General features: G+C 39.2%; 1 protein-coding gene across 2 annotated transcripts in view; it reads right to left on the minus strand.

Annotated features, from left to right (window-relative positions):
* Window positions 1–11,176, minus strand: part of rps6ka5 (ribosomal protein S6 kinase, polypeptide 5) — a 60,110-nt gene that overhangs the window by 16,649 nt on the left and 32,285 nt on the right. For both annotated transcript variants that reach the window (XM_014025304.1, XM_014025303.1), the window contains exons 12-15: window positions 8,131–8,264; window positions 3,643–3,736; window positions 939–1,109; window positions 434–625 (exon numbers count right to left, since the gene is read on the minus strand). In XM_014025304.1, the coding sequence (XP_013880758.1) occupies window positions 434–625; window positions 939–1,109; window positions 3,643–3,736; window positions 8,131–8,264 (591 nt within the window). The remainder of the gene's footprint in view (window positions 1–433; window positions 626–938; window positions 1,110–3,642; window positions 3,737–8,130; window positions 8,265–11,176) is intronic.

Consider the following 11,176-nt stretch of genomic DNA (forward strand, 5'->3'; position numbering starts at 1 on the left):
ATAGGGGGCAAAGCTATTCTGTGATACCTCTCCTGTTGCCGCTCTGAGAGACAGCAACACGTCAGAGCAGCAGTTTTATTTCCCCATGYCTCTATCTATCCACCACCAGCATATACCGCTGTTTCTTTTAAAGTTTATACACATGACGAAAATAATCAATAATGCCCGACCCTATTATCCAGGGTTATCTATAAAATAGCAAACATTTTATTGTTTATTGTAACTTTTACATCTCTTTTATTTATCAATTTCTTCTGAGGAAGCGGAATTTAGCATCTTCAAACCCACTTCTTGCCTGAAGTGCAGTAAAATATATGTGATTTTAAAAAGTACCAAATGACTCAGATAACAGCCTGCTGATGCTATTTTATCCTTATTGTTGTTTATTATCAAATATGGCTCATATTACCAATCCGATGTGCAATGAACTCACCAGAATAACCCCCAGACTCCACAGGTCACAGGACTCATCATAGCCGTCATATTTGAGGATCTCTGGGGCAGCGTACTGCAGAGTGAAGCAGGGAGTCTTCAGCAGCTGATTGTCTGGCGGTTTTAGACGAGCAAAGCCAAAGTCTATGATTTTTATCTCGGAGTTCTCACTCTCGACTGTGAAGAGCAGATTCTACAAAGCAATTTGAGACACAGACAGCAATCTTTTTATTTCTTTTCTTTTCTTTGCTCAGTCTACTTAAGAGCTTACTAAATTGTACATCAAGACTGACCAGATCTTCCTGACCCATGTAGGGGGGTCAAACAATTTTACTCTTGTTTTGAAGAAGATTGTGGAGCCAGAGGGACAACACAACACCTCATATGTGGTTCAGAAAAACACAGTAATTCTGTCCTCAAAGCTTATGATCCAGTTTGTCTGTATTTTCCACAAAGACAAGCTCAGACACAGGAATTTTGGACCCTTTTGAGTTCATGACTGGTACCTCTGGTTTCAGGTCCCTGTGCACCACTCCTACATCATGCATGTGGCTGACCGCAGACACCAGTTTGCGCATGATGCGGCTGGCCTCAGTCTCACTGAAATGTTGTTTCTTGCGAATTCTTTCCAACAACTCCCCTCCGCCGAGCATTTCAAGGACCAGGTATGTGTGGAGCTTTAGAAGACACAAATAGCAAAAGTTTACATCTCTTGATAAACACTGTTAACCTTCAAACTGTCCTTTAACTTCATGAATATATCTTACACACCTACTGAAAAAAATACTAGTTATTAATGCTTTTGTCCACAATAAACAAGTAAGTATTTTAAAGACATCACAGCCTTAAATAAAAATATCCAATTTAAAGTAGTTTTTTTCTTTTACTTTAGTTCCTAGTCTTTTAGGCTTTAGTTTTACAAAATGCCACAATTCAGTTTGTTTTTTGTTGGTTGGGTTTGTTTATTTATTTATATAAGTTATATTATAAATACTGTTAAAATAAATTTTCTCCATTAAGATGCCCAAATTCATACTTTATATTCTTTTAACACCAGTCTTGACTTTTTGAACTTTTCTGAGTAGATTGCATGAAGTCTGACTGGTAATATTACAGTGTCCCTCAAACATGAAAGTTGGGCACTGACAAGTGGTTTAATATAAAAATCGAATGTAGAGTGACCGGGGTAAAAAATAAAATACACTCAATTGAAAAGAATTAGTGATTTTTATGGTACAATAAATATGGGGTCAAAAAATGAATTTATAATGGGCATAAATGTGTTAATTTTTTATTTTTTGGGGATGTGTGGCCACATTTTCTACGTAAAGGCATTTGAGAGTTTAAGACATTTTTACCTTTATTAATCACCTACCGCCAAAGACAATAGCCTTTTTGTTTGTGTCTGAGTGTGTGTGGTCATTTATTGATTTGTTAACAAAATAGCTAATGAACAACAGGGCAGATTTTAATGAAATGCTCAGTGTTATCACTGCATGAACCTACATGTGCTCTGAATCCACAAGAGCACAGAAATATCTAAGGGTTTTCCAAGGCTTTCAACTATTTCATGCTTTTCAGCAGCAGAGAAATCTTTTTTATTTCCCATATTGCTTGAAAATGGTGGTCTGCATTATAATTTGGAATGTTCTTCGTCGGTGGTTTTTCATTTAATTAGGCTCACCTGGCAAACTAATTATCACAGGCGTCTGAGATTAGTTTCAGTGATCCAAAGAGCCCTGAGACAAAACACTGTCGATGAGTTTAATAGAAAAACACAAAAGGCAATCTTTATGACACTTAAATGTAATTTGCATAATAATTTGGAATGATGAGACACATATTCTGAGCACTAGCTGACAATTTCTATTTTTAAAACTTTGCAATAATTATTACAGCTGTTAGCAAAGAAATCACGACTCACTGGACAGATTTTAAATAAACATTCAGAAAATAATGACTTTAAGCACATCTACACGAAACAACTTTTATAATCAACCCCATTTTAAGATGACTGCCACAGTAAATTGATCTTAACACAAACATTATTATAGCTTAGTGAATTTTATAGATCTGGGGCTCACATTTTATGTGGTAGCAGCTGAGATCATCCTCAAAAAATAACTTAAGCAAAAATAGAAAATGCAAGATCCTGCAGTATCGCATGAGGTTGCACACGTCTTCTTCTTTAGATTGTTCTTTTTTGCATGTACAGTGCTATGTTGTGACTTGGTGTTAAATAAATAAACTGAATTGAATTGAATTGAATATGGTCATTTACAAATATAGTTCAGACTGGCTTTAAATTTTATTATAAGATTATCTTAGTTTAAAACTCTGACACAAAAGGCAGTGGGCATTATGCATTCCTTCAAAGAATGGTAGGCTTTTAATTCATGAATGTAGTTTTTATGTTTTTAAAATAAGTGTTTTCTAATGCATAATTAATTTTATTTTCCAAATATGAAAGTGTAATTGAAAGAAGTTTAAATGCGATTTGGTCACTTAGTTTTTTTTTTGTTCTTCTGATACAAAACAAAAACAGAAAAGCAGCTCATCCTTGATTATATGACAGTGAGATCAAACTATAATAGCACTGAGTAAAAGTGAAAAGGGTTTAATAAAGAAGGAAGAGAATGAAGTGTGTGTGTGTGCAGCATGGTACAGTTTCTCATTAGTGCTGGATCCGGGGAACAAAGGCAGGATGGAGCTATAGGCAGCGCTGCTTTGATCTGGGTCACAGGCCTGTGAGGTACAGTAATAACCCCACTGAGCTCATCAGGGCTAAAGTGGTGCTCTTGGGCATGAAGGACTTTGGCTAATGAACCTGCCTGCAGTCAGACGCTTGGAAACACCTTTCTAATAACTGAGGTAAGCTACATCCATGCACACTCAGTTTGATTTAAGTGCACAACTCTATTAGCAACACAAGTGAATCAGGGTTTTTTTTTCTATTCTGCAACACAAAAAGACTGTTTGTACAGCTGCAGTTTGGAAATGAATCTGCTTTGAAATAGCCAGCATGCAAAGATATTCACAGACAACATGTGAGGAGACAGAGAAAGACCTAGAAGGCTCTCAGCATCCCCATTAATCTGCCCTGTTCCACTTCTAGGACTTAATAAGACTGCAGATCCGCAGGCTCCACAGATAGCTACAGAAAACAGAATGCATGCCACTGAGTACCATAAACCTAAGAACACGCTTCACCTGATCGTGGAAAATTTCATGCAGCTTCACAATGTTGGGATGGCCATCACAGAGCTTCAGGGCTGCTATTTCCCGCTGGGTCTGAGCTTCCATCCTACAGGAAAATAAATAAATAAATAAATAAATAAATAAATATGTCCTAACAAATAAAAAACTACTGAAGCAGAATAAAAAAATCTGAAAAAATTCAATTAATTTTTTTTATTTGTTATGACATATATCTTGTTTCAAGTGTCTCAACATTACATAAAAGTACAGTCCATGAAATGTACTATATTAAGTGCACCATCAGTTTATGCATTTATTACCCAGTTTTATTCAGTAAATCCCAAACTGTAATAAAGTTGGGACATTGCAAAATATTTAAATTTAAAAAAACATGCAATGACTTAAAAATCTCACAAACCCATTGTTTATTTACAATAAAACCTATTAAAAGTTTAAACTAGGAAATTATACTATGTTTTGGGACCATGAGGCCTGTTATCAGCACACACACTTCAAAAAACTGCCTCTCTGATGGTAAGGTAGTGCATTAGTGTTTCTGGTTGAGACATTTTACACATCCRAGTAGGGCTCTCTGCAGTACATGAGGGGATTTTTTTGGCTGTGTGGGTGGAGTTTGTCTAAACTGTGATTAACGGAGTTTGGATAATATGCAGAGGTTTTTTTGGGTGTAGGCGGAGTTTGGCAAAACTGTGATTGGTCAGGTTGACTTGTGTAGAAAATTAAAAGATGAAGTACTAGTAATAGTAACATTATTRTAAACATGTACAAATAATTGACTTTAAATTTCATGCAGCTAGCAGCTTCCTGTCTCAAGTTATGACTAAAATTAACATATTTATGTTTAAAGTTAAAGATTCTTTCTGGCAGAATTACACGTCACCCCAGCATTCATACAGCAGAGTTGTTATGGCTTCTTCAAATCCTACCCAAAACAGTCAATCTTTAATTCTAATCAAGTCTTTAACAAACTCCTCCCACAAAAGTTAAACATACCAATTCAATCTTAGACAAACTCCTCCCACAAACCAAGAACCCTCCCACTTAGTGACTGCAGTGACCTCCTCTACACATGTGGAAAGGCACTGTTAAAAGTACTGTATATACAAGTTTTACAACAATAGTGTACTGTTTTACACTTTACAATAAGGCTCCCTTATAGCATTTATAAATGTTTATTAATCATTAATAAATAGTGTACTGTTTTACACTTTNAAATGTTTATTAGTCATTAATAAATAGTGTACTGTTTTACACTTTACAATAAGGCTCCCTACTGACATTTATAAATGTTTATTAGTCATTAATAGTGTACTGTTTTACACTACAATAAAACTCCCTTATGGCATAAATGTTTATTAAGTCATTAATAAATAGTGTACAATAAGGCTCCCTTTATTAGTTGTAGATATTTTTAAGAAAGTAATAAAGTACTAATAATTGCTTAAATATGTGTTTCCAAATCATAATTGTGCCCATAAGGTACCTAGTGTGAAATGTTTAATATAGCACCTTTTAGATGACATGTCTRTGTACAGATTTGGCTCACTATTTGGCAAGAAACCGAACAGTTTTGTTTTTTTCTCGTCCTTAATTAATGCATAATAAACATTTATTAATGATTTATAAAGGGTTTGTAGATGAATTAATAACTTATCTATAAACCATTTATAAGCCATTTATAAAGGGAGTCTTATTGTAAAGTGGTCTCAAATTTATTTCCTCACACATTTATTAAAGGGGGCTAACGTAGCCTAAAAACCTCTGAAAGAAGCAGCTGGTGGGACAGATGTACCTAAAACTGAAGGAAATTCGTGATTGTTAGAATCTGTGTCTCGTCTCTGTCTCCCTCTTGTGYCTACTCTCTGTGTTCTCACCTTCATTCATCCTCAGCTTGTACTTTTCCCAGTCAGTCATCTTCACCTGTTGCCACTCTTTAAGTCAGTCCAGCTGCTTTCCATAACCTCATCAGCCCTTGTTCTTTACAATCAGTTTCTCTGTCTCCATTCTTCAGTTTCGTGTCCTCTCATGACTTCCCCTCGTGTTCTCCCGAGTCTACTTCATTGTAAGTAAGTTTGCTGCCTCGCCCTCTTCATTTAACAGTTTATTTTTTATCTCTTCAAGTCTGTCAGCATTCTGAGTCCATTTGCCGACAAATCCTACAGAATCCTGAACTCAAGCCTGGACCGAACAGACAATTTTTGTTTGTTTGAATCAGACTCTGATTTGGAGATTCTTCCCTTTCCTTTTCTAGTGGAAGAGGAGGAGAGGGTGAAAGAATACAGCGGTATTTATGTGGCTAGTGAGCCTTTACCCAGGGTATTCCTGGACACCCAGACTCCATCGTCCTCTTCGGAAACTCCTTGGCCAGGCCAGTCCAGTCCTCCCCTAAAGCTCAGCAGATTGTTGGATTGATCCAAGGATACTTAGCTGTTTTTCAAAAAAACTCCAATGATAAGAGGCTTTTTACGTGGACAAATTGAGCAGCTACTGACATCCTCTGCTGAGGCCCTCCTTTTCCCGGAGCTTCGTGAGACTGCGCAGATGGTCGTTGAGCTTCAAAATGAGCTGACTGGTCTTAACTGACTGGGTCTGGAAGGTTCCACACTGGAGGTCTTAGAGATCCCTGGGCCGTCACCAGTGGAGTCTTCCTCCGGTTCTGCTGGGAGACATAGCCACCGGAAAAAGCCAGTGGCTCCGGAATCTCCAGGGTCCCACTCTCAGGAGCCGATAGGGTCCCACTCACCAGAGAGGGTCTTTGACRCGTCCTCCGCCTGTGCTCCCCAGAGGGTCAACACCTCCAACCCCTCCTGTAGACTCGAAAGTTTCTTCAATGCCTCTCCTTCCTCCAGCGACTCAGAGGGAGGGTTTTCGACACCTCTCACGCCTCTTGCACTCCCCAGAGGKTCTCCACATCTGCTGCAGCCTCTGCCAAGCTCTCATTGTCGCCTGGTTCATTCTCACCATCCTCCTTATTGGTTCTCACCTCTTCTGAGCCACCTATATTCCCCGCAGCCTCTCTAGCAGTTTCTGAGCCTTCGGTTTCTTCAGTCCCAGAATCTTCAGTCCAGTCTTCTCCAGAGTCTCGTCTCCTCATCCCAGTCATCTGTTCCTGCTTCTGCCCCATCTTTGCCTGATCCTGAGCCACCCTCACATGCTCCAGAGTAACCTTGTTCCAAGTCTGCTCTCGAGTCTTTAGTTCCTGTTCCCAAGTCTTCTGGTTCCACGTCTATTCTTGTTCCCAAGTCTCCTGGTTCAATGACTCTTCCTGCCTCTGAGTCTCCTTAGTCTACGCCTGCTCCAGAGACCAATGTCGGCTTTCCTCCTGGACTCTCCTGTTTGCAGGGATTCACCTTGGAGCTGTCCTTTTGATTATTTGTGACTGATTAACTGTTGGTTTTTCCCAGGTTCCACCTTTCGATTCTTCATTCTTTACTCTTACTTTGTTTTTCTTGTACTTTTTCCATCCCTGTTTATTCTCCTGGATGTTGTATTTGTGGCCTCTTGTCTCATGCCCTCTGTCCTGTTTTTCTGTGCCCCCTCTGCCCTCCCGTGTTTGTGTTTTTCAGTTTATCATCTAGGGAGGATCTTTAGAGGGATGGTACTGTTAGAATCTGTGTCTTGTCTCTGTCTCTCTCTTGTGTCTACTCTCTATGTTCTCACCTTCATTCATCCTCAGTTTGCCTCTCAGTAATTTTTCCAGTCATCCTCACCTGTTGCCACTCTTTATTCAGCCCAACTGCTTTCCATAACCTCATCAGCCCTTGCTCTTTATATTCAGTTATAGTCTCCACTCTTCAGTTCAGCATTCTCTTGTCTTCCCCTCGTGTTCTCCTGAGTCAACTTCATTGTAAGTTTGCGGCCTCGCTAGCTATGTTTTTTTAACCCTTTTAACTAAACAGGTTGTTTTTTTATCCCTTCGAGTCTGTCTGCATTCTGGGTCCATTTGTCGACACATCCTACAGTGATCAATAAATGGAAGTCTGAATAATATAGCAGAAAACCAGTTGAATCTCTTCTAAATACTTTATTCTTGTCTCTGACTCCAATCAGTTCCAGCAGCACACATAGTCAGGCTTCAGTCAGCCAGAAGGCTTTGGTGCCTTATCTGAACATAAACTAATAAACTCTCAGGAGCAGCATCTGTCCCTGGCTGCGCTAAGACAGAGACAGCACACAAGAACTTACTAAACTCTCTTCTCAATCATAGTGAATCAACATTTTAACATATGTCCCTTCCTGGTTACATCCTTGAAGATGTTATATTTTACGTCAGACGTTTGAATTTAACCAACTTTTTTTGAAGAAAGAACAGATCAATAAGACAGACATTCTCTTTCTCTGTTTTAAACCATATGGCTGCAATGATCATAAATTATGAAAATACAAAACTTGCATCTAACATTCAATCAGTCACAAAATTTTCTTCAAAACTTTAAATTAAGCCCAAAGTGTGAACCAATGGAGAAAGTAGGCTCGTACCTCTTACTGACAATCTTGACAGCATAAGTTTGACCAGTCTTCTTGTGTGTGCAGCGTCTACAGATGGAGAAGCTGCCCTCTCCCAGAGCACTGTCTTTCAGGTCCATTTCATAACTCATATAAAAAGGTGAGTCCTGCACAGAAAAACAGTGAACTGAAAGAAACAGTCTGGTCACATATACTCTATCTCAATGATTCCCCAACTGTTAAAAGCTTTTGACCCACAAAATACCAGTAGCAGAGTGATACAGAGTGCACCAATAGACTCCTGATCAAATTCTTAAGACCAGTCAAAAAAGTGCAAGAATTTGCATTTTGCACTATTGGATCTTMAGAAGGTTCTAAGCAGAGCTTCACAATGCTAAAAGAAAAAATCAGTGCAAGAGACAAGAACTTTAGAGCAGGGGATTTTCTGAAAACTGCATTTACACTCAAACATGATTTTTTTCAGCTGATCAAAAGTTTAAGACCATAGTCTTTAAAGGCCAAAAGCTGTGCAAAAATCTGGATTCCATGTCATTTTCTGTCAAGTCTTTACWCTGTCAAGACCTCCTGATGGCAAAAGCAAAAAAGCTCACTGACTTTGAACGTGGTAGGATTGTTGAGCTGCATAAGCAAGGCCTCTCACAACGTGCCATCGCTGCTGAAGTTGGACGCAGTAAGACAGTCATTTTGCATTTTTTAAATGATCCTGAGGGTTATGGAACAAAAAAGTCAAGTGGTAGACCCAAAAAAAATTTCACCAGCTCTGAGCCGCAGGATCCAATTGGCTGTCCGTCAAGACACGGGACGATCCTCTATCCAAATTAAGGCCATTACTGGTGCTGACTGCAGCCCAATAACCATCAGACGGCATCTGCGAGAGAAGGGCTTCAGAAACAAAAAACGTCTTCAAAGGCCACGTCTTCTTCAACGCCACAAAATTGCCCGTTTGGACTTTGCAAGGGTGCACCAAATATGGGGCATTGAAAGGTGGAAGAAAGTTGTCGTCTCTGATGAAAAAAAATTTAACCTTGATGGTCCTGATGGCTTCCAACGTTACTGGCACGACAAGGAGATCCCACCTGAGATGTTTTCTACAGGGCACAGTGGTGGGGGCGCCATCATGATTTGGGGTGCATTTTCCTTCAGTGGAAAAATGGAGCTTCAGGTTGTGCAGGGACATCAAACAGCAGCTGGCTATGTGGAGATGTTGCAGCTGTAGGGGTCACCTCGAGTCAAATTACCAAGGAACTGTCTTGGACTCTCAGTCCTCTGATGGGCCTTCAAATGGACAAAAACCTCTGTTCCACTTAGAACTGTATTTAGGCCACCCCAGGTCACTTTCATTCTAAATCAGATAAAAACAGAAGAATCTTCTCTTATCTGATTTWGTGTTCTCTTAACTGAAAGTATTACGCATTTTGATAATCAGAGAGTGTTTATCAAAGTTAGAGGAGAAGAGAGGACAGATCTCTTTTCTCCCTCAGAATGATTTCAGCCATGTATGGTTTTTCTGTGGGAAAAATTCTTATTTAACTAAAATAATCTTTATGGTTTAAGTTGATGAAATATTAATGTTTTACTTGTCTGAATCATATTTGCAAATGTTTTGAACTTGAAGCAATTCATTTTTCTTTCAGTTATGTTTTAAATAAGTGCTCATAAGATAATTTAAATAGGTCATGAAATGTTTTGTTCTGAACCACAAAGCAGCAGCAATAATCTTTGTTTTGTTTCAGGAAGGCACAGCGAGTTCTGAAACTAACACTTTCCTTGATAATTTCTCTTCTAATCTAACCTTCTGGAGGGCGGACCATAGATTCTCTAAGCTTTTAGGAACTAACAGTTTCCGCCCATCTAGTACAGAGAAAAGAAAGAGAGTGAGAAAAAGGTGACTGACCGCCATCAGTCACTGTGACAACTTGATTCTCTCCAGGGAATCAAAACTGAAAACTGTGTCAGGTTTGGCCCCTTCACGCCAACGGGGAAACCTCACAGTGTGGAAAACCAACGCCTGGTTTATCCACCTTCAGAAACTCTCCAGACGGAAGTTTTATTTAAAACCTGGGTTCCAGTCGAGGCCTTGTCTTCTGGTTACTGCTGACGTGGACGCTAAACGAGTCAAAGAGCACGCTTTGGGGTCCCCTGTTCGACGGTCTAAAGACGGATTCTCCAGCAGCACCCCCATCTACCTGGCAGGTGACAGAACATCATCTCAAGGTAAAAGCTGGCTGTGTGTGACGTCGAGGTCTGACCAAAGCTGAGCACAGAACGCTTCGCCCTTCTGGTTAAAACCCACATTATTTAAGATAAAGAGTAGAAAAGCTAACACCTTTCTTCAATCCTTTTTCTTAACCTTGACCTGTAAACTCCTAAGATAAACAGCCTCAAATGTCTGGTATTTAACATCTAAACTGATGTTTGTGTTTCTATTTAAGTGTGGTTAACAATTAAGAAGATAAAAGCTTGTTATTGTTGGTCCCAAAACTTTTATAGGAAATTAATTGTTTACAATCAGGTGTACTCTAGTTAAATTTTTATGATTTGTAAAATAAATGATCGCTTATTATGGTTCAAATCAACATTCACTGACAGAGTTACTTTTGTGTCCATTCATTTTTGCTCTAAAGAAATGTTTAGCCAAAATAAAAGAGATCCTTGCTAATTAAATTACTCTTACAACCTTGTTATAAGAAGTGTAAGAATAAACCCTTACACAGCGGGCATCCTTCATGACTGAGGGCCATCATCTGTGTGGTAATGATTGGGTTTTTCAACAGGACAATGCTACAGTTCACAATGCCTGCCTGACAAAGGAGTTCTTCCAAGAGAATAACATCACTCTTTTGGACCATCCTGCATGTTCCCCGGATCTAAACCCAACTGAGAACATTTGGGGATGGATGGCAAGGGAAGTTTACAAAAATGGACATCAGTTCCAGACAGTGGATGGCCTTCGTGAAGCCATCTTCAACACTTGGAGCAACGTTCTTATTAGCCTCTTGGAAACTCTGGCATCAAGCATGCCTAAACCATCAACAAGAATGGTGGAGCTACTCATTAC

The sequence above is a fragment of the Austrofundulus limnaeus genome, unplaced genomic scaffold (genome assembly GCF_001266775.1).
Source record: "Austrofundulus limnaeus strain Quisiro unplaced genomic scaffold, Austrofundulus_limnaeus-1.0 Scaffold466, whole genome shotgun sequence".
Lineage (NCBI taxonomy): Eukaryota > Metazoa > Chordata > Actinopteri > Cyprinodontiformes > Rivulidae > Austrofundulus > Austrofundulus limnaeus.